The sequence below is a fragment of the Rosa rugosa genome, chromosome 4, assembly GCF_958449725.1.
Source record: "Rosa rugosa chromosome 4, drRosRugo1.1, whole genome shotgun sequence".
Lineage (NCBI taxonomy): Eukaryota > Viridiplantae > Streptophyta > Magnoliopsida > Rosales > Rosaceae > Rosa > Rosa rugosa.
In genome coordinates, this window is record NC_084823.1 from 39,105,208 (window position 1) to 39,129,908 (window position 24,701).

A 24,701-nucleotide genomic window follows, 5' to 3' on the forward strand; every position below is an offset into this window, starting at 1 on the left:
CAATCAATAAGATAAGGAAACATTGAAAAGATTCATATTAATTGGATATACGTAGTGTATTAATAGTGTAAAATATTATTCCATTCCATTAAAGTTCAAGGATAGCTAAGACTAATTAAAATAAATATTAAATTTAGTCTTATTAAGAATTTTTGAAAAATTGAGAAGGGTCAATTTTATTTCATTCCATTAAAATTCATAAATAATTAAGACTAATTAAAGATTTTTCAAAATTGAGAAGGGTCAATTGACCTTCTCGCCCTAGGCTAGCTACGCCCTTGCCTACAATAGAAGAAAGTTAATCCGTATATCTCTTACTTTGTATATAGCTCGATTATTTATACCTACAATAGAAGAAATCTAATCCAAAAATTTATATCTCTTACTTAAGTACATATCTCGATTATAGTAATCAAATAACATTAATCCGCAATCGTGTATCTCTTACTTAAGTATGTATCTCTTATTTATGGCATACCTAGACTAGAATAAATCCTTAAATTTATATCTCTTATTTATATTATACGTATCTTTTAGCTAGAATGTTTTGGTGAACTTTTTTTTATACCTTCCAATTTAGGTTGATTTCTCATCTCTATTTGCTAGTTTTATAATAATAATTATATTTTGAATTATTGCAGGTTCATCAGGCGTTCAAAATTCAAATTGAAAAAAAAAATGAATTAATCAATGCTTAAAAGCAATTAAGTTGTTTCTATATTGAACTCAAGGGGCCAAATAGGCATGAAAATATGACAAAAGTTTTTTTTTTTTTTTTTTGAGTAGAAGGAGGTCAGCCATTTTTATTCAATATGGAAAAAGCAATATTACACAGTGACCCGCCCCTGTGGGGCCGTCAGAAAGAGACACCGCTAAACGCAATATCACTCCACCTATTGAGTGAAGCTCAGGGGAGAGTAAACTAATAAGAAACTGACAATAAAATTTTCCGCAGAATCTATCAGTAGACTCGCTGACAACCTCAAACCAATAATCCCTACAGTTCCTCGTAGGCATTGATCCCAATAAAAAATTAGGTATCGAGATGCAAATCGTCCTGGATCCCAAATTTTTATAGAAAATCCACCAGGATCCCAAATCCGGATCCAGAACAAAGAGAGCCCACATAATGCAACCCTAGTCAGCCCAACTGGGCCCAAGCCCAAATCTGGAAAGCATCGCAAAGCCCAAATGCAATTGGGTTTTGCCCTTGCAGCCAACTTAGCGGAGCTTGTGATCTTGCCGCCGTCGCACCAACCCGCCAGCAAGCCTCCGGAAATCCGGCACCGCTGAACCAGTGAAACGTCCCTGACTCCCGTACCAACAGACGACCCAAATGGAGAGATGCGACGACATCAAACACCTCGGGAAGCCACATAGCCCTCGAAGACGTAAGACTCCGGCGGACCTGCAACATCCCCACAACTCCAGCAACCTTGCTTCTTCTCCACAGCCATGTCCATTTGAACGCGCCCTCGCCGCCATCCGTGGAGGACGGACTCCAGCCGAACCCGATCAAATCCCGGCTCAGTCGAAACCGTGAAACGCCCTGGATCCCAAATCTTCCAACCACCAGTTCAGTTGGCAGCCAAACGAAGCTCAGCCTCAAACCCTGATGCGAACCAAATTGAGAAGGAGAGAAAGCCCTCGATCTCGACTTAAAGGAGAAAACAGGGAGGATGGACTGAAAAGTACTCAATAGCTGCGACCCCAGGGGAAGGGCCTGAATTTTTCTCCATCGGAGATGGAGGCAGGTACAGAGGCGCTTAGCCATGGCCGACGCTCTCTCAAACCCTAGCAGAGAGGGTTAAATTGAGAGAAAAAATTATTGGTTTCCTTAATGTAATGACAAAAGTTAATAGACCTAGATTGATAATAAAATTATCTATAGACTGTATCCATTATGACAGAATGAAAGTATTTTATTTTATAACTTGAAGTTATAGGATCCAACCTAGACAATATTAGCCGTCAGAGATGTGATTAATGAAAATCATAATCAAAATAATATAATAATTAGAATAACAAAATTGGTTTTTATATAATTCGTGTATACGTAATCCACTCATGGGTGTTGGGCGCTGTCACTATGGAAGTATGGTGCATCTTATGTACTTAGACTGAAAAGACATATCTTTAGAAAAAGCTTGGGTAGAATGATAGTGAAAAGATGACGGTTGGGAGAGTCTAGCCCTTCATTTGAGATGTTGTCTGACATGCAAATTCTGACCCACGCAGATGACTGAGGAAACTTGGAAGATTGGGAATTTTTAACTTATACAACATTCCATTTTTTTTAATCGGAGGTCAGTCAATTTTATAATTCAGCAAGCAGTACCAGAAATGACACACTCCAGAGGGGCCGACAGAAAGAGCTATCCTTTAGGACATACAAATGATCTATTCTAAGAAAATAGAGCCTCGCACTCCAGGGTACACCCACCTTTTAAGGACAATCAAGCACCTTTATTCTAACAAAACCTAGAAACTCAGAAGCTAATAAAATAAATGTGACAACCGAGCAACTAGGTCTTGCAACCCAAGAGAAAATTAAACAGTGCTAGTAGAAAAGGATACCATAGCATCCCCTACAACGCCTCCAGTTTTTAGCATTTCCTCCATCACAGCCCACGGGGAACCCAACATCCAAACTTGGGCCCAAAAGCCCTAACAATTAGCCAAGGTCCACCCCAGGCCCAACAAACCTGGAACCCAGCGGTAAACCCTAGTGTCCCTATAGCTAGCGGCCAATTGTAGTCTTCCCACGCGTCAGCCTCATCCACCCCATTGCTGCACCATAAGCCGTTGCCTCCACCGCGTAGGTCCACCATCAGACCAACCCGCATCAGGATCAAATTTGACAAGGAGAATAGAGCTCCACCACCCGCATCAAAGTCCAAAACCAATCCAACTGTGAGCGTTGCTGCCGAAGAGAAAACGGGATCTCCACCAAGCCCTGCGTCCTCGAACACCAAAAACAACCAATCTCATTCGATCAGATTTGAGCCCAAGTTGCCCTGATTAACAGAGCCATCTTCAAATCTCCATCCAACACCCCCTATTCCAGAGGCAATAACAATCTCCCAATTCCAACCAGACGCAACAGCATAAGTGCCGGTCCTCGCACTATCACACCAACCCCTACTCGATCTCAGATCAAGCCCAGAACCACCAGAGCTACCATCACCGGCCTCCAGCGATAGTAGCAAGCAGAAAAAGCCCAAAGCCCAGGAGCAAGGGGTGCCGTAGAAAACAGCCGTCAAAGAATTAGACCAAAGAGAGGTGAAAAGACACCCCTCCCCTTCAAAGGTAACGAACCACCACCAGAGAGAACTGGTCGCCGTCGAGAAGTCTCTCTTTCGAGAGTCAGAAGAGAGAGCATATTTTTGCTATTGCTTTAAGATTTTGATGAAGATGGTAAAAAGTAGAACTTATACAACATTCCATGATTTAGTTTCTTTCAATTATTCAATATGTCAAATTTCTTTAATGTTTTTAAGATAATTGAGAGGAACAACATATTAGAAGGATGAAAGAAGAATTGGCAGGTGCTCCTTTGATAACCAAGATATGGTGGCGTGCCTTCGTGAAATGTTACAAACTCAACAGAAAAGTAATGGTTAAAGCCATTTTCAATCTAACTGTAAAGTCTACTCTTTTCAAATTGAAAACAAAATATGAGTTTACATATAAAAATCAAAATAGTAAAATATCGTAGCTTAGCCCTTATATTACCCTGTCTTTTTCATGATATTTAAATAGTGACTTGTGAACCTGATTGTCATATGAACAAAATTACACACAATATATGAACTGGTTATACACTTGTACCAATACATTATGCCCAATAAGGGTTTACCGCAGGGGAGAGGATGTTTCGGATCTAAGAGGATCTTTTAGATCCGGAGCTAAGTTCTCACCTGAGCTATCTAAGCTTTAAAAGATATAGTGACACGTGGATATTATATTTTTTTTCTCTCTGCTGTTTTTCAAGGCCCTAGAAGCCTTCCGGGTTCCATTTCTTGAGCAATGGTAATTCCGGTCCCAACATTTAAAGGTACAAGTGTTTTCTCATCCACCCAACCCTTGAAAACGTTTCCAAGTCTCTCTCTCTCTCTCAATAGCAGATCTCCGCAGAGAAGACGTTCGCTCTCTGTTAAGTTCTTGAATCCTGACTCATCTGTAAGCAAATTTGATGAACCCGACATTGTATAGAACCTAAGTATATATTCATATATGATTTAGTTTTGAATTCAAATGTCAAGTATAAGTTAAGGACTTAAGAAAGTCATTTTGGTCAAACTTATCACATCTGCTAGAATTTGAAATTCGTAAATACAGTTACGAGTTTATCTAGTTTTTGAAAAAGCAGTTAGGAGGAATTGTACGTCAGTTTCTTGATGGAAGAAACTGACAATACGATGCTTTATATACCAGATATTTTGGTCCCTTTTGATGCACGATTCATTCTCATCAATTAGTCCCATCACTGAGAGAATGCTAAAGGTGAAATCAGGAGAAGACTAAGATGGAAAACTCTACTGTGTCAAGTAAGTTTGTTCTGTCTGTTTTCTGGTGTTTATGTATTCTGCAGATACAAGATTGATATAACGACTTCAATCCCAAGCCTAAATGCAGAATCTGATGATGCACAGTGATTTCATTTATATTGTTTTACATGCAATACAGTTCATACAATATGTATACATAGGATAAACATGATATTTCAATCCTATATGCTAATTACGATCACTGCTGCACTGCTACATATATTTTCATAGAAATGTTTGTTTACATGTATTCATGCTAAAATAGATTTACAGCAATAGAACTGAGAGTAAGTTATAACATCGTCCTTATGGGTTTTGGTGATTGATAAATTTCTTCTGGGATTGGTTGGGATTCAATTGATGGGTTCCATTTTTGGGGCTGGGTTTTCCACTGATGTGCTTCTTCCCTGAAAAATTTCATAACTAATGGAATATGATTATTGAACAATCCCCATCTGAAAAACCAATTTCTCTATACAATGAAAAGAACAAGTATCAGAATCCATCGAGGTCAGTGGTGAACGACAGTGTATAAGCTCCAATTCGCACTGCTCGAAGGCGCCATCATCTCCTGCTCCGACTACAACTCGCACTGTAAAATTTCAATAACTAATGGATTACCATCAACCTGCTTTCTTTCTTCAAGCACTGCGGGGGATCGACTACACCCATTAATTTGGTCTCTCTCTTTTATTTGAGAAAATCAAATTTGTTCCATATCAAATATCATTTAAACCACTTGATTAGTTGATATATGGATTGGTGCTGAGTGAAGTAAATGAAGAACAGGGGAGAGAGAGAGATGGACTCTGAATGATGCTATGTTCGTCTTGCATTTTGTAATTCATCAGTTCCCAGTATATTAGTCTGCATATACCCAATATTTCAAGCTACTCTTCTCTACTTGTTTACAGCTGAGACTTTCAAGTTGAGAGTATGCTATTGAGAATCCACTATGAGATTTATATAAGGTTCTACCTGCAGGTGGCGTGGTTGAAGGTTGAATTATGCAAGCTGCTGGAGGAAAAAAGATTTGCTTAACTCAGGTTAATATTTTATCTCGTGTTGTTATAGTTTTTTGCTTATAAAATCTATACCTGCATAGGATGAAGGTATGGACTATGGAATATGTTTAGTGACATTGACATACTCTTGGTCCTAATGATTTTTCAGAGCTGAGGAGCTGGAGACAGCATGTTAGTCCAAAACTGAAAACTAATACAATTGCATATAAACACAAACACATATATTGCACTCACATACACAGATGCACATATAATTATAGAGAAATAATTATGCAGATCTTTAGAACAAGATGTATACCTGCTGTAACTGATGAAGCCATCTCAAATACAGATCTTCTGCACTTCTCTTTGTTTGCTATCTATCTATGGGGCAAGAACTGAATAGCTCGTGTCAAAGAGGGTACAGGGACCTAGTATTTATAGTGAAAACATCCTAATACAATGCCCTCCCATAAAGGATAATTGTAATCACAATAATGTCTGTAATCACTATGAAATATGTATTCCGACATCTTAGTGCTTGATTCAAGCTATTTAGGTTTCCCAATATATTCATTTGATTCATATAATAAATATATTTAACAGGGAATATGAATTACTTAATATCTCTAATTACTTGCTCTATTAGTAACAGTAATTGTTGTGCTAAATATAAGCTTGTAATTGTTCAATATCAACTTACAATCTCCCACTTGAACATTTATAAGTTTATACAACAAGAGTACTGTAGTTCTAGACATAGTAATTAATCCAAAGTGTGCACCTGAGATAAAAATATTCAAGTACCTAATCAAATCTCTGTCAATCCATAATCATGATGAAGAACTGCAGAAAAGGTTGCACTTAAAAGCACAGCTACTCCACAATCACATATCATCACAACCATGAACTACATGAGACACAAAGATGTCACTTAATATATACCATGCAGGTTTAATGAATCTTCTAAATGCATTTGTATATGGTCCTCTAAATGGTTCCATATGCCTGAACCTCAACACATAATTGCATCAGCAACTATTCCGAATGTGTTATCCAGCTCAAGTCTGGAATGAAACTAAAATGATTCAAAATAACTCATAAACTGAAGTTGTATACAATTATGAAATAGTTATTTGAAAGAATCACAAGAATAAAACAAGTACTGCAGTAACAAAAATTACGCAATTGGATCCAGTAAAAGAAAATTTTTATTGTACATAAATTCATAAGATTCACAACTCAATGAGATCTCAAAAATACAACCAAAAGAAAATTCTGCAACTTAATGGAATAAAATTTCCAGCTTTACTATATGAACACTAACTCCCACTGAAACTAGCAATCAAACTCCCACAAAACTCAAGTATCTATAGTAGACAGAATGCCTATGTTTTCAGTGTGTTTTTCAAAAGCTGCAATGGTTAATGGCTTAGTGAAAGGGTCTGCTAATTGGTTCAAAGTGTTGATTTTGGCAATAATCAACTCATTATGCTTTACTCTCTCTCGGACACTATAATACTTCAAGTCAATGTGCTTGGAGTTGGTGGATCTCTTGTTATTCTTTGTGAAATAAACTGCTGCAGAGTTGTCACAATGAATCTTCAAGGGTCTTGAAATGATGCTATCAACTAGTTTAGTCTGTGCAAGAAAATTCTTCAGCCATAGTCCCTGACATGTAGCCTCATAAATAGCAATAAATTCTGCCATCATAGTAGAGGTTGCTATTTGTGTTTGCTTTACACTCTTCCAAGCTATAGCACCCCCAGCTAACATAAAGACATAGCCTGATGTCGATTTTCCTGAAGCTGGAAAATGTCCTGCAAAATCTGCATCAGAATAACCTTCCACTTCAAGATCTTTGACTCTTCTATACACCAAACTATAACCCTTGGTTTTCTGAAGATATCTTAACCCCTTCTTTCCAGCAATCCAGTGTTCATGTCCTGGATTTGACTGAAATCTTGCCAACATACCCACTGCATAGGCTAAATCAGGCCTAGTGCACACTTGTGCATACATTAGGCTTCCCACCAATCTGGAATAAGGTTTGGTTTTCATGTCTTCCTTCTCTAACTCATTCTTAGGACACTGATTTTTGTTCAACTTGTCACCTTTTGACATAGGTGCAGCTCCAGGTGAACAAGTATGCATTTCAAATCTCTTCAACACTTTTGAAATGTAGGCTTGCTGAGATAAACCTAAAAGATGTTTAGATCTATCCCTGGTAATTTCAATCCCCAGAACATATGAAGCATCTCCCAAATCCTTCATGTCAAAATTTTCAGAAAGAAAATGCTTTGTTTGCTGCAATAACCCTTTATCAGTGCTTGCTAACAGAATATCATCAACATATAAGACCAGAAAAATAAAATTTCTGCCGCTGATTTTCATGTACACACATTCATCAACAAGATTTTCAACAAAGCCAAAAGAAGTAACTACTGCATCAAATTTTAGGTACCACTGCCTTGATGCCTGCTTCAATCCATAAATGGATTTATTCAATCTACACACTAAGTGTTCATTTCCAGGCTCTATGAAACCTACTGGTTGTTTCATATAAATCTCCTCATCCAAATCTCCGTTGAGGAATGCAGTTTTACATCCATTTGATGTAATTCCATATCATAATGAGCTACTAGAGCCATTATGATTCGGAGTGCATCTTTGGTAGATACTGGTGAAAAGGTTTCATTAAAATCTATTCCTTCTTGTTGTGTGAACCCTTTCGCCACTAGTCTAGCTTTAAATCTCTCCACTGACCCATCAGCACACCTTTTAGTTTTGAAAACCCATTTGCAACCAATCGGTTTATGACTCCCAGTAGGCTCAACCAACTCCCAAACATTGTTATCATACATGGACTGCAGCTCTGCTTCCATTGCCTCTGTCCACTTTAAGCTTTGATCACTATTAATGGCTTGATTAAAATTTTCCGGATCATTATCTTCTCCCCAATCAAATTCAGCTTCCTGCAAATACACTATATACTCCTGTGAGTTGATGGCAGGTTTTCTAATTCTTCCAGATCTTCTAAGTTGTTGAGGAGCTGCTTCAGGATTAACTTGTGCTTCTTGCATGTTTTGAGGCTCAGGTTCTTGCTCTAGTTCATTTAGATCACCCACTGCATTTTCAAAATTGTTATTTTGATTTTCTGCAACAACTTCAAGTTGAGGTTGTTCAATATCTCCAGCTGCAGTTTCAAAAGTGATGGGAATGGCAATGTTTTCAGACTCATCTTCAGGTAACTCTTGAAACTCAAGTTCTAGGTTTTCATATGAGTGAGAATAATTGATTTCATCAAGGAAAACAGCCTTGTTGGTCTCAATTATTCTTGTGGTGTGAGAAGGGCAGTAGAACCTGTAACCTCTAGAATTATCTGGATATCCAATGAAGTGGGCCGAGATTGTCTTTGGATCTAATTTTCCTTCTTGAGGGTTATATGGTCGAGCTTCAGCCTTACAACCCCAAACATGCACATGATGCACACTTGGTTTTCTGTTTTTCCACAGCTCAAAAGAAGTCTTAGCCACAGCTTTGCTTGGAGTCCTATTTGTAATGTAATTTGCAGTTTTAAGAGCCTCTCCCCATAAGAATCTCGGCAAACCTGATGTGCACATCATACTCCTCACCATATTAAGAAGAGTTCTATTTCTTCTCTCTAACACACCATTTGATTCTGGTGTACCTAGAGTTGTATACTGAGCTTGTATCCCATGCTCCTGCAGATACAAAGCAAAAGGCCCCTTCTGCTGTCCAGCTTCAGTATATCTACCATAATATTCCCCTCCTCTATCTGACCTCACTGCCTTAATTTCTTTTCCCAATTCTTTTTCTGCTTCAGTTCTAAAAATTTTGAATTTTTCTAGGCTCTGTGATTTTTCCGAAATGAGGGAAACAGTACAATATCGGGTGTAGTCATCTATAAAGGTAATAAAATATTTATTACCACATATAGTTTGGTGTGCAAAAGGTCCACAAATGTCTGTGTGGATAAGTTGCAATGGCTCTGTGCTTCTATTGGATTCCTTATTTCTGGATTTAGTCATTTTTCCCTTTACACATTCAATGCAGGTGTCAAAATCTGAAAAATCTAGTGCAGGCAGCAAGTTTTCTTTCACCATTCTCTGTAATCTATCTTTAGATATGTGTGCAAGCCTTCGATGCCAAAGATAAGCTGAGTTCTCACTGTGTTTTCTCGTTTTACTTATATCTTTCGGTGCATTCTCAATCAGCAATATTTCTTTAGGATAAGAACATTCAAGAGACCAATAATCATTCAAGAAAGAAGCTGAGCCAATATAACGAGAATCATGGGAGATTTTTATTCCGAAAGAGTCGATGTAAAAAGTAAATCTTTGTTTCACTAACTGAGAAACAGAAATTAAATTCCTCTTCATCGAGGGAATGTAGAAAACATTGCTCAAATCAAAATGAGTGCCTGAGCCTAACACTAAACGGACTGTGCCTATAGCCTTCACAGTCACTCCCATGCCATTCCCAACTGCTACTTGCACCTCATTTTTCCTTGGAGCTCTCTTGCTTAGAAAGCCCTGCAATGAATTCGTAATGTGAATCGGTGAGCCGGTGTCAATCCACCAAGAACTAGGAGATAAATCAACTAAATTAACTTCAATAGAGAAAGTATCTAACTGTGACTTACCCTTCTTTGCCATCCAATCCTTGAATCCCTGGCAATTTTTCTTCATATGACCTTCCTTTTTACAAAAGAAGCATTTGAAGACTCCCGGTTTCTTACCCTTGCTGTTTACAGATTTCTTGGGGCCAAGTTTGTAAGGCTTGGTCCCACTGGTACCTTCTCCAGAATTAACTGCACTAGAGGCAACAGCTTTGCCTTTTCCCTTCCATTTCGACTTTGAGATCAGATTCACAACAAGTGGTCCATCCCTCTTGATCCTATCTTCCTCTTGCACACATATCGCTATTAGCTCATTCAAATCCCACTTATCCTTCTGTGTAAAATAAGTGGTCTTCAACTGACCAAAAGAGGCAGGCAGGGTTCTTAGGGACTGATGCACTATAAATTCAGCAGGCAGGGGTATCTCAAGATCTCCAAGCCTAGTGGTGATGTCTATGATCTTCATGATATGCTCACGGACACTCTTAGAGGAATCATACTTGATCCCCATCAACATATCCAGCAGAAGAGAAATCTCTGCCTTCTCATTCTCTCGAAACTTCAAAGCAATAGCAGCCATAAACTCAGTGGCTGTGTCTTTGTCAGCAATACTCCCCCTAACCACAGCAGTCATGGTTTGCTTAAGAATAAGCTTGGTCATCCTGTTGGCTCTAACCCATTCTCTATGTTTCACAATCACTAGGTCAGAGCTAGTGTCATCTATTAGCGGTTCGGGTTCAGTCAGACACCAATCAATTCCCTGAAGGCCAAGGTAAAGCTCTATGGATTCCTTCCACTTCTTAAAGTTACAACCATTGAGAGGTTCAATGGTTGCAAGGGACAATCCTGAGGCGTTCAAAGCTGGGAAAGAAAAGAAAAGAAAACTTTAGTTTTCGGCCTTAGTTTCTGTCTAAAACACATTTCAGAAAACTATGAATACAACAGAAATCAAGTCATAACAAAACAACTTGAAATCAAACCAGAATATATAGTAATCAGAATCCCCAATATATGCATATTAATTTTCAATAACAAATCTTACCTGTATGGCAAAAGAATATGTTATTGCTGAAGTTTCTTATTTTGCAAAACCAAAATACTAAAAACCAAAGTATCCCTGGAACAGTCAACACATGTATAGCAAGAAGAAAAGTCCAGTTCTCTGAATTTAGTTGTTAATACTTCATGATGCACTGTTTTATTTTTAAGAACATAAAGTTAATCCTTCTGTTGAAGATACAATTTGTTCCAAAAGAAATAAAGACACAATTTTCCTAATTCTATATCCAAATGATTTCAAAACAATACATTGACAGATTGATGTGTACAATATGCGTCAATATATCATCTTGCAATCTAGAACTAGTGGTTATTACTCCTTAATTTTTAACAAAGCAAGCTAAGTTAAAACCAAAGAAAAAGAACAACCTGTTCATCAACGAATTTCCATGAGCAAGATTATGAAAGTTGGATTACCAAAATGGGAGATTATCTTGTCAACAATTCAAGACAAACAAATGTATATATAATTCAACCAGAATTCAAGAGCAGACAATTGATCATTCAGAAATTTTCAACCAATTCCAAACATCAAAAATTCAAGATCAATCATGCTAAAGTAAATTTCATCTGGTCCCCATGTACTCTAACCTAGGTGCACGCCAGGAATGCTTCTAGTGTTTCAGATGCTCAATCAAGAATCATATATACATAAAAAAATATTGAAAACGGGAACTAACCCGGTGTTCTTGCTGCTGCTGGAGTTAATCGGAGCAAGATAAACATTTACAGCAACAGACAAAGGCATATCGAAATTGTATCTTACAGCAATTTGGTTCAAAAACGCGGAATTTACAGGATCAATACTGATTTTCTCTAGAACCCTAATTCCCAATTCTGGGAAAACTGAAGAAGACAGCAATGGTCAAATTGGGGTCGTGATTTTGCATAAATGCACTATGTGTATGTGGTCTTGTGGACCCGAAAGCAGGAGAAGTGTTGGTTTTGTTGGAAACAAACTTTACATTTTAATAAGTTATTGCTCTTATTTTATTATATTTTGTTTAGGAAGAAAACGTGCAAAACCCAACATACAAAACTGAAGTGGTTTATGACATATGCAATAAAGCTCTGATACCAATTGTTAGTCCAAAACTGAAAACTAATACAATTGCATATAAACACAAACACATATATTGCACTCACATACACAGATGCACATATAATTATAGAGAAATAATTATGCAGATCTTTAGAACAAGATGTATACCTGCTGTAACTGATGAAGCCATCTCAAATACAGATCTTCTGCACTTCTCTTTGTTTGCTATCTATCTATGGGGCAAGAACTGAATAGCTCGTGTCAAAGAGGGTACAGGGACCTAGTATTTATAGTGAAAACATCCTAATACAATGCCCTCCCATAAAGGATAATTGTAATCACAATAATGTCTGTAATCACTATGAAATATGTATTCCGACATCTTAGTGCTTGATTCAAGCTATTTAGGTTTCCCAATATATTCATTTGATTCATATAATAAATATATTTAACAGGGAATATGAATTACTTAATATCTCTAATTACTTGCTCTATTAGTAACAGTAATTGTTGTGCTAAATATAAGCTTGTAATTGTTCAATATCAACTTACACAGCATTGATGGAGATGGTTAAGAAGGTTAGTATTGTGAGGAAAGTAAAGAAGGTTGTAGTTAAGATTCTAGTAACGTTTTATTTTTATTATCAGTCTCAGATCCAGATTTCTGAATTGTTGGTAATTATGTGATTACTCCTGCATGTTTCTGTAATGCCATATAGTCAAATTGCGGTTTGCAAGTGGCTAAACTCCAGTGTACATAATCTTGTTCTCAGGTTTATTATTATTATTAAAGAGTACAAATTTGTGCATGCACAAAAATGATATCTCCATTAAATTCTGATCAGAGTTATGATCTAATGTGTGCATATGTCATATTTCTTTTTCAGAGAAATTTTGTATGAAGATGAACAGTTTGGTCTGCATCAAAGGCAACTGGCTGCATTGCTTGTTTCAAAGAGACCTACAGATATATCATCACCTAGACTTGATGAGCAGCAGCAACAAGAAGCAGATCGATGTGCAGAAAATGCAGCGGCTGCTATTATCAATCTTGTTTGTACCAAAGAGTATGACAAATGTGCCAAGGATCTCGTTTACTTTCTTCAGCTAGTTATAGTCATTAGAATGTTAAGAATGCCTGTTATTTCTGCCTGTCCTACCTAATTTGACCCCCATCTCCATGTCAGTAGTTAGTTATAGCCAAGGATCTCTAATTGTAGTTGATTGAGATAATTGTACTTCTATTTCGATTCAATAAATATCTGAACATGATATGGCTAATGGCTGCAATGTTTGGGTGACCCTCAATTAATCGATTTTTTTTTTTAATTTTGCAAAAGACATTTACAGCATGCAGTGCGCGCCATAAATAAAAATTTACGGCGTGCGTTAAGTACATTTACGGCGTGTATCTTGAATGCCGTAAAATTGAAAAATTCAGTTCAATTTTACGGCGCGATCTATAAGGACACATATCCGGGCGCCATAAAAAGTCATTTACGGCATTTTTTGGGTGCCGTAAATGGCATATTTTCCTGTAGTGATTTTTTTAAATACATGTATGTGTATTGAAAACTATAGCGCGCATATAAAGCTAGTATTTAGATAATCGGTCAACTGGGTATTTACCAAAACCAAACCAACTTTTTTGATAATTTTTGATTTCGGTTCTATAGATCGAGATCTGAGTTACCAAAAAGTCAGTTTACCAAACCTAAAACATCGGTCGGTATTCGGTCAGTATTCGGTCGCTTTGGTAATTACCAAACCAAGTGGCAGCCCTACTCAATACCCATATAATGTGAAAGTACAAAACATCCCAAAAATTTGAATTAGTTCCTGATAATACCAACTAATTTGACGAAAGAAGTTGAATCCTCAAGAACCTTGAGAATTGTGTGTTGAAAATATTTCCCATTTCAACTGCATGAAATAGGATATATTTTCAAAAAAGACCTAAAGGAAATACAGCTTTCATGAAGACCCAAACAGTTTATGCTTAGATACAATAATTTGTCATTTGTCGTTGCCATGGTTAACAAATGATCATGTCATACATATTGAAGCTCCACCCAAATTAATGGCATGGGAGAACTGGTTACAAATAATGAAGTGAATACATTAATTACATACTAGAACATATCAAACACATGTTACAATCACATCCAATTCCCTAATTAAAATACAGTTGATATGAAGGAATCGGTCATTGAGAATTAGTATGACATATGAACAATATATTTGAGGAAGTGGTAACCTGTTAGCCCCTAAAACAAAAAAAAAAACCAAAAAAATGAAGCTCCTATTAGGAAAAACTCATTCCTGTTTAAGAAAAACTGAATTGGAAGAGAATTGAGTCGTACTTTCATTGATAATAGGAGCCTCTTTATATAGAGGATTACAAGACATAGAATCAAAGTTGTACAATGAAAGATAATCGTACAATTAATCGGATATCTATGAATATCTCCGAAAATATCTCTAATTCATAACTCTATTACAACTAGGTCAAGTAACCTAGAGTTTGGGCTAGACACATATTCTGGATTTACTTGAATAATTCCTATATTTTCTTTTAATCTACACTCGATCATTCACATAATTAAACATTCCTTATAGGTTTTAAGTCTATACACTATGCCAAAAAACCCTTCAGACGACAGACTTTGACTGTCGTCTGATATGAAGAAAATCTGTCGTCTATTAAGCTGATATCTGATTGGTGTTCAGACGACAGTCAATGCCCGACGTCAGAAGGTGACTCAGACGACAGTCACCAAAAATATATCTGTCGTCTGAATGTTGCTCAGATATGCATAAAATGGTAGTATATGTGGTTAAATATGATATCAGACGACAGTCAAATGTTGTTGTTGTTTAACTTTAGCAACAGACTTTAATAACATTCTATTGTTTGATGTTGTTTAAAAAGACATTTATATGTCGTCTGAATATGGAGATAGTTGATGTTTCATTGTTACGTATGTTGTGAGAAAGTATCATACATCACAATATCCTGTCGTGGGAATGAGACTAAGACTATAGAATTTTATTTTTGTCTGTTGAATCTTCTTGTTTCAGACAACAGTATTTTGCTTGAATTCTGTTGTTGGACGTTCAATTGTTCCACATTTTTATATTTTGTGATTTGGTTTAAAACCACAGAATTTGGCTTCAATGTGCCATACCAGAACCTGGAAATATACATAAACCACAATATATACCAATACCATTCATTTAGAAAATGGTACCATATATTCATCAAATAACTGGAAATCACTAACATATCCACTGCAAATCATGTACTACCAAGCACAGTACAGCTGAACATAAACTCAAATAATATCAAAATAAAAACAAGGCGTAGTCAGAACATAAATCATAATTGGGTAATGCTTTCTTGAAGAGGTGACTAATCAATCTTTGCCTCTTTGGAGACTAGAGGCTGAAAGCCATGTCGAAGAGTTGCTTGCCAAACTTTGTCAATGCTGGACATGGTGTGACCACACTCGTGCTCATTCCAACCTTCCAATGCATGCACTATTCCTGCTATACGCGACGCACTCATCACCCTCCTTGGCAACCAGTTCTGATTGTCACAATATATAAGCTTTAGTTAACCAATTACCTACTAAGTAAATAACAAACTAATAATGGATGAAGAAACATTATAGAAAATTCTTTTTTGGTTACTAATTACCCACCTCACAAGAGTAAACATTCTCAAGAGACTTGGGGATCTTCATTGCTGGTGTGTAGTGGTAGAGGCAGTCTCTGCGCAACTGTTTTGGTGGAAATTGAGAGAAGGGAACAAAACTTGTTCCTTTTGGTGCACTCAACTGTTCTTTTTTACTCAACCCATCTCCCACCAACCAAATCTGCATTGAAATTCCACTGCAAATTAAGTATCAAAAAAAGTAATTTGAAGAGAACAAGTTTTCTGTGTAGCTCTAAACCGTAAACCCTAGAAAAATAGAAATCCCTATTTTCTACCTAAAAAATTGTTAAACAGAAATATATTTCTTCAATTAATTTGTTATGGTTGTTAAATATCCATAGCATATGATAGATAGAAACAATAAGAAAGCTGGTATAGAGAGCCAAATTTTCCTTACCTTTTGAGCATAGCTTCTGTCATGAACCACCTTACCCTCTGTACCATTTAATGATTTGGTGAGCTTCAAATACTCAGCCTGCTGTAATGTAACTACCTGAAAAAAATTTATCCAATATCGATCTCATCAGGTCAGAAAACATATAGGAATAGAAATATGAAGTCATATACATGAATATGTAATTGACATATACCTGGATATCTCTTTGGCACAAAGAAAAGGCAAGGGCATAAGCAACCTTTGTGAGGTTGCCTGTAAGGAGAACCTGGGTTGTCCCTTTCGGAATGCTGTTAAGGATGACGGCCACAGCCAAGCTACTCCCATCCACCACCTTGACTTTCAGCCGTGGATTCCTCTGGACATATATACCACCATAATTATTGAACCCCTCACCCTGCAATGAGATATACGAAAAAAGAGATCAATCAATATCGATGAATCACATAGAGATTCATATATATACTAGGATGGCTCTAATTTGATCACTTAACACCGTCAAGATTTTAATGACACTATTAGTTCTTTGGACCCGCTGATCTCTGTCTTTATTATTAAAACTTTACCCACATATATACACCTATGTACATGGTTACTCACATATGACGCGCACACACACACGCACACATACAGGTACCATTAATTGTGTCATCACTGATGTTGAATCTACTTCCATTCAAATAGGGAAGTCTAAGGACATATACAACACAGTAGGTCAAGAAGTTTAAGGACATAAGTGAGCTTAACTAAATAGGTCACAGTTTGATGTATCAAAGTTCTAGTTTTATAATCAAGATAAGTCTTACATCAACTGTAAAGCCATGGCTGGAGGAAACCATTTTTTCAGTTTCTCAAACTTGGCTATACCTTGGACAGCAGCGACTGGGATTGCAAAGAAAATTGTAAGAAGAGAGGCTGCAACAATGACACCTAGCCTGCAAAGTGGCAAAACTCTGTATGGTATCACCAGATTTCTCCAAGATACATCCCTCGGTTCTGGAGCCATGTCAGTTATCCAAAGAAGTGGATCTGTATGCTGCTGAGATTGGGAGACTAATGCTGCACCCAACCGAGACTTGAATGTAACAAAAGCAACAGGTAACTCCTACAAGTATACAAGAACTCGGGATGTTTATTTCATCCAAATTACAGATCGAGAATGGTTCATTCAATGATAAGCTAGAATATAAATGTATATTATCTAAAATATAGACAAAAAAGAGTTGACTAATGTTGTTGCAATTATCTTATGAAGAGTTTTAAATACAAAAATCCAAAAGAAGGGATCACATTTCAAGAATCCAAACAAATGTCTTCCAAGAACATGCCTCTGTGTTCAAATGTCTTAATCTCCCTCTTAATCTGCATAAACACCCCCACAAAGATCAACCTTCATAGACCATAAAGACTCGACTTTCGCAATTGAATCAATTAAGAACTAGACCCCAAAACCCTAATCTTTTACCTTCTTCTTCTTCACAGGCTTGAGGATTTTGATTATGCATCGCTCATTGGTATTGAGATTAATACCTTCAAAGACCTTGTTGTATTTTCCTCCCCCTACTTTCCTCACAACCTCACAATCATCTTGATCACTGCAAAATCACAATACAAAGTATAGCAGAGCCTGTAAAGAATAGTTGTTGTATTTATTATATATCAAAATAATCAATCAACATCTGAGCAAATTAAAGGTAAGCTCCATTCATATCGAGATATTTGAGAGACAATACCAATTAATCATTCAAGGCTATCGATTGACATACAATATATCATCAAACAAGAGATTTTGCCAAGATTTTTCAATTCCAAATCAAAACCCAATTGACATACCCAACCACCAAAACCAAAAAACATAATAGTTCTTCCACAAATAAGCAAGATCGAAAGAGAAGACTTACCAAGATGCAAGTTCAAAATTGATCTCACAAACTACTTCATTTTTCCAAGCTTGGTCACCAGTTCTCAACAATCAAGTCATCTCTAGATATTAATTGTAAAGTCAATATCAATTCCCAAACAAAAAGAACAGTAATGAAATATAACAAAACCTAAAACGAAGATGGAGTAAACACGAAATCAAAATACCCAACCCAAATCATGAATAAAGAGATAAACAACCCAGAAAGAGATTCAAAGCAATTACTTAAACAATAGAGAATTGGGAACTCGGTACCTTACCAGAACTTTGCGTACTCAAAGTGGCAATAACTCAGAGGCTTGGAAATAGCAAATCCACTTAAGAGCAGCGGAAGAAGACTATGGAAAAGATGACGACCTACAGTAGTAGTGATAGATAAAGAGCTACTGATTGAGACCCATGAAATTTGCAAAGAGGTTTGGATGATTTCGCGATTTAGGTTTGAAACAAAGACCCAGATGTGGAATGAGGATTTCTTCGTCTGTCGAAGAGAGATGGGGAATGGACGGAGTATGAGGTTCTGATTAGGGTGTTTCGATCTGGGTTCTGATTAGGGTGTTTCGATTTGGATTTTCATCAGTTGGAATGGACGGAGCAAGAAATTGAAGTTGGAATGGTTTCAGCTGAGCCGCGGTTTAGGTTTTAGTTTTCGTAAAGTCGGGGAGAGAATGTCATAAAGTGTTCCAAACTAAATCCCTTATTTGCCAAAAACAAAAAACTAAATCCCTTCATGTTGTGCCAAAAAAAAAAAACAGGAAAAAAAAATCCAAAGCCAATTTACTCCTTTGACGACACAACATATATCTGTCGTCTGAATACAAACAAAAAAAAGAAGCTACGACCCAAAACGAAATCAATTTATCTCCTTTGACTAGACGACAGATAACTGTTGTTTGAAAACAAACTTAATTCTCAAGACCATCTTTGTATGGTATGTTGCATATTCAGACGACAGTTTTTACACTGTCTGTCGTTAAAATATATCAGACGACAGAAACCAACATGTCTGTCGTCTGAGCTCTGTCGTCTGAAGGGTTTTTTGGCATAGTGATAATTATGATTTTTCATGTTTTTTTAGTCTGACTATTTTACCCTTCTGATTGAATAGGTAAAATATTCCTCAAATATAGCTATTGATCGACTTTTTAGTAAAATATTCATTTCACCTCATTTACCGGAAATGAAATAGAATAATCCAACACCCTCGTCATTAACTTTCACTTGCTAATTTTGGTATTTATAGATGAACCATAGGCCTAACTGTATAATTTTTCCTGAGTTCAAGATAGCATAAACCCTAAGTGGCCTCCCCTTTGCCGCACCAAACCTGTGGCGACCCGGAGACCGGATTACCACAGCGCCGCCTCCCCAAGGAACCCTACACCCGCGACACTTGGAGTAAGTGTTTTGGGCCTAAAATTCCTCAAAGAGACAAGGCCTTTAGGTTGGAAGACAAGAAATCTATAAGCTCGAAATTTTTGGGCTTGTATAGTGGGCTTGGCTCGTAATCACAAGATTACGAACTAGGCGAGGAAGAGGAAAGGAAGGTGGTGTTGTGTTGAGTTTAGAACCTACGTCATTTTTTAGTTCTTAGCCCAAGTTTACATTAGGTTCATTGAAAGGTAAGTTACGTAAGTCTTCTAGGTCTAGCCCACTAGGACCTAAACTCAAATGGAGGTTCTAACCCTAGGGTTCCACTTTGGTGGTAAGCAATCACACACACATCATCAACCATACATAACGTTACAAAAATTTAGCGAAATCAAACAAGCCAAACAAACTTTAAACAAAACAAATTTTGGCCTCCAAGGATTATCCTCCGTACCCAAGTTTCGACAACAACAGCCTGCAAACAAACTAAAGTAGGGGTTAGGCTCCTATATCCAGTCATTGCCCATGCCCGCCCCCATATCTAAGTTTAAAAACATGAGTTATCGTTTTGAGAAAAAGTAATAGATAAAAACCGGTTTACGATTCCACGTGATCGTCACCACATAATTACAATCCCACGGCAATTGATCTTCTTTCACACTTCCATCACAACCGTCCATCTAGCCAATCACTTTCCGGAATTCAATTATCACAAGGCTAGAGACAAAGGGGGTAATTCAATAACAAGGGCATGGTGCACACTGCCCACAACCAGTGGTTCAAGGAGGAACTGACCTCTCCTTACATCCCCATCAATTGCCAACACATCAATCCAATCCACGCAAACCATTTCAATTGTAAAACAGATAATTTTCAAAACCATGCAGGAGGCCTCATATAAAACATAGTATATGCAAGAAAAACATAGATAGAGTTAAAGCCTCAATGCAACCTGGAACTCGAGCTTTCTCTTGCAGCACTTGGCCTCAATGCAACCTTGTAGCAACCACCACTTCACAAGATCCTACCAAGATATCAAGCCTAGACCAAATAAGTGACATTAATCACGATAAACTAGGCTAGCTATTCACTCTCAATACTCTCCGAAGAACACATTTCCCTTAACCTAATTACTAACTAATAACCACACCATTTGGGTTCCAAGGGAGAGTTGGTTTTTCAGGAAAAAGTGGCAGAAACAACATTAGAAGACAAGTTGTCAAAAGCTGGAAAACAGAGTTTAAGTAGGAACTATTAAGGGCCAAGGAAGAGTGTCCAAAATACTTGAGGTAATTCTTGGAAAAATTTTGGAAAGAAGATGGTTTAACAACCTACTCAGTAAGAATGAAATGGTTATTGAATTTCAAGTGAAACCAAACAAAGAGTAAAGGTTTTAAAGGCTAAAGTAAAACAATGTGCAGATTCTTTCCAGAAATACCAGCTTCTGTACACCTTTTTCAAAAATTCATAACTAACTCTAGAAGAAACTGATCCCAAATTCCTAACGGTTTAGCACCAGTTTTGAAATAAATGCAACTGGGTCAGAATGTACCGAAAAGTGAAAAACTGCAGAAAGTTGCTCTTTTGCTCAAAGTTCTTTTGGTACCCAATATGGCCAGTCAAAGCTAACCCAACACACTTAAGAGGCATGTCTAATGCTCCTAATGATCTATAGCTCAAGTTACTTTCTTATACTATATGGGCAGGTGCTGTAGCTCGATGACATAATGCATTGAAACATGATATTTGGACAGCTACAAACAACAAATAACCTTTGAACCAAATACGATTCTAATACTCAAGGTGTAGCCATGACCTAGCAGAATCCCTAGACATTAGAATGGATGAGAAATCAAAATTAAGGCAGCAAGATACCAACAACAGCAGTGACAAGTTCATAATCTCAAGAATTCGTAATAACAACCAAAAATATATAGAGTTTTATGGAAAATATGATACTCACCAAAGACTAATAAAAAAGGTGAGTTTTTCTTGAGGGTTTCAACAGGAAAGAGAGCTGAGGGAGCTGATTGGATCGAGTCCAGCCGCAGGCCAAGAAGTTCGCTCAATCTCGAACATGCAGAGTGCAACAGAAACTTCTCAATATGTGGAATAGTTGTTTTGAACGTATTGAGCCTAAAAATTGAAGAAAGAAATAGGAACTGGATAGTTCAAGAATCTTACCAACTGTTGGTATCAGTCTCAAGTAAGACGTGAGGGATTCGGGTAGAGCAAGAGAGGAAATTCAAGCAGAAATCCGGAACAGGCTCGCTTCCAAACAGCACCGCTTCGAGGGGTGTACAGATCTCAAAACGTCTCCGATGGAGCTGAAATTTAAAGACTAGATAAAGGCGACATAGACGAACAACTTTGATGAAGAAAGTTTTTTGATCGGAGGTCCCTAACTAGGAGTTTCGAGGCATGAAAACACACTGATGTGCCCAGCAAAGAGAGAAAGGGCTAGAAGAGGAGGGTGGACGACAACCTCTGGTTTGGGACTCTCCCTTTTGAATATCTGGAGTGATGTTCTTGGAGGAGTTGCCATATGCATGGTGATAACGTGAAACAGCAACTCTGATCGAGGTTTCCTTTCCCTCTGCCCAACTTTGACGTGAACAAAAAGAAAGAGGAAAGACTTAATTGGGCTTTGTATTGGTACAAGCAAGCTCAACGTATAGGTGGAAAAGGGGTTTGGATCAGCTAAGGCATGTGATAGGAAAAATAGGGTGTAAAAACCAATATGATGGGAAAATAAAAGTTGAACAAATAAATAAAAGAAAACTCAAAAATTAAAAATGTTGGCAAGACTAAATAAGAATTGGGCCTTACCAAACTTGTATGTAGATAAAAAAATGGCAAGGTAAGTTTTGTCGGAATTTTGTTTGAGTTTGAAAAATATAAGGAGTAAATAAATTATGCTTTTGAAAGTCGGTGAGATGGTTGACGAGTAAGTGTCGGGTAGGAATTCAACCAACGGGTAAGGAATAAGGTAAAACGAGAAATCGTAAACGCACGCACAAGTATATTTCAAAATTATGCAAAGATGTCATTATGAGCTACAAGAACCTTATTGGATCAAGTGAGATGTTCGGGTCAAAGGTCAACTAACTTATTTGGCTAGGTTCACTAGCATACCCGTCTGTTGGGTGTCTAAAGTAAATTTTGGACTCTAATCTTATGTTATTTTTGGGCCCAAGGCCCAAGCCCAAACTATTTCCAAAAGTCTTTGGCCAAACAAAGGTCACGAAAAATTATCCCGTCAAAAAGTGATGTTCGAAATTTCACGGGGTCTACAAAACCCTAAGCAAATGTCGACCATTGTTGTCGTCGTTCTCCACCATTTTCCAATCCCTACATCATCTCCTTCAGATCTCATCATGTCGAACATTGATTCTGTCACCAAAAGCTTTGCTACCTCATTGGCTATTGCTACCAATGAGGTTGTAGACATCTCCTTCATGGCAGATGGGGGAGCACAGCGTAATGCTCAATCGTATCTTTTGGCAAGGCCTCTGACTCCGAACCAACAAATGATGCTGATCTGCGTAGGCATTTTCGTCGCATTTGGGTGCTGAATAAAGGTTTCAGTGTCCAGCAGAAAGCTCCGAATCGTTTTCTTTTCACCTTTGATCTTAGGGGAGATAGAAACAAGGTATTAATGGGTGGACCGTGGAGTTTCAATCGGGCTTTGGTTGTTATTCAGCCTTATGATGGAGTGGCACCTCTGCAATCTGTAGAGATGGAGGATCTTTTCTTTTGGGTTCGGATCACCAATATGCCGCTTGAATATGAGTAAAGGAAAACTATTGCCAACGTTGCCTCTATTGCGGGTAAATTTCTTCATCTGGATCAAAAGCTATTTGATGCAACGCGTGATATTAGGGTTAGGGTTTCTCATGCAATTTTGAAACCCTTTTTCATGCAAAAACCCTAAAGTTTGCCACAGGGGTTGAGCAAGAGGTTCACTTCTTCTTTGAGAATCTGGTGGGCAAATGCAATACTTGCCTTTATGTGTATCTAAGGGTGATGCTTGTAAGGCTGAATATATCACGCCGACAAGCATGGCTACTCCTTCACCGATGGCAAGAAAATTGGAACTCGATGGTCCTTTTTAGGTTTTCAAGGAAATCAATTCAGGGATGGACTATTTCACTTCCAAGGTCTTACTACCCCCATTCTTCCACCTGTGGGAATGTCTCTTTTTGGAGGGGTTGAGACAAGTAAGGTACGCAAGCCCATTCTTATTCGTAATGCAGAGAAAAAACAAGCTAATGAGGATAATACTTTGGCCCTGGTACCCGTGGACACTGACCAGTCTGCAAAGAGGGATCGTCCCTTTCCATATCCAAAGAAGCTGCAATTTTTGATGTCTGATTTAGTGGAGGGTAAAACTAGCCCTATTGGTCCCTCCAAGAAGGTGAAGATGCCTGAATTCCCTACAAAGTTTAATGCAAAATCTCTTGGATTAGTGGAGACACCAGGTGGTTTGCTAGTGCCTGTGGAGGTTAATTATGATGCCTAAACCGGTAAAAATAGAGCTTCCTGGAGGCAAGAAGAAGAGAGGTAGGCCGTTGGGAGCCAAGAACAAAAATCCTCCCAAAGCAAAAAAGGTTCTTGCTGAAGATGTCCTGAGTGTTTTGTATTCAGGTAAGCCTCCAAACCCGAGTTTAAAGGGCAAGGAGAAGATATAGGGTTTTTTCTTTATGTTTAGCCTATAAACTATGTAAATGTCTGGCATAGTTATAGGATCTCTTTCAATAAGTGAGCAATAAGTTCAAATATAGTAGGTCTATCTTATGTACCATTGTGGCTCCTCCACAAAGTCTTGTCTGGCCATTATCATGTGTCAGCGGATGGGTATGTAATGGCCTTCTTGACATGAGTTTTCCATCAATGAAATTTCATTAGTTAAAAAAAAAAAAACTGTATAATTTTTCCAATCGTACGTACAGGTGTTAAATATCATGTGAGTTTTAACATAAGCAAATGATTTAGATACC

General features: G+C 37.6%; 1 protein-coding gene and 2 long non-coding RNA genes across 5 annotated transcripts; 1 reads left to right on the top strand and 2 right to left on the bottom strand.

The window, feature by feature from the left end:
* The first annotated feature begins 2,483 nt into the window (after positions 1-2,483).
* On the top strand, positions 2,484-6,114 carry LOC133706944 (uncharacterized). Its single transcript, XR_009844817.1, has 3 exons — positions 2,484-4,550; positions 5,535-5,596; positions 5,724-6,114. It is a non-coding gene; the product is annotated as an uncharacterized LOC133706944 (long non-coding RNA).
* Positions 6,115-15,558: 9,444 nt separating this feature from the next.
* Positions 15,559-17,232, bottom strand: LOC133744793 (very-long-chain aldehyde decarbonylase CER1-like). The gene is made up of 6 exons (XM_062172835.1): positions 17,216-17,232; positions 17,041-17,099; positions 16,606-16,826; positions 16,413-16,508; positions 16,002-16,175; positions 15,559-15,886 (listed from the first exon to the last, which is right to left on the bottom strand). The coding sequence occupies exons 1-6, from the start codon at positions 17,230-17,232 to the stop codon at positions 15,710-15,712; spliced, it is 744 nt and encodes a 247-aa protein (XP_062028819.1). The 3' UTR covers positions 15,559-15,709.
* Positions 17,233-17,298: 66 nt separating this feature from the next.
* On the bottom strand, positions 17,299-18,686 carry LOC133742230 (uncharacterized). Of its 3 annotated transcripts, XR_009862436.1 has the most exons (5): positions 18,591-18,686; positions 18,311-18,392; positions 17,875-18,004; positions 17,700-17,771; positions 17,299-17,514 (listed from the first exon to the last, which is right to left on the bottom strand). It is a non-coding gene; the product is annotated as an uncharacterized LOC133742230 (long non-coding RNA). The 3 variants fall into 3 exon arrangements; XR_009862435.1 differs by lacking the exon at positions 17,299-17,514 and having other exon boundaries at positions 17,524-17,771; XR_009862437.1 differs by lacking the exon at positions 17,299-17,514 and having other exon boundaries at positions 17,524-17,771; positions 18,586-18,684.
* Positions 18,687-24,701: the final 6,015 nt, after the last annotated feature.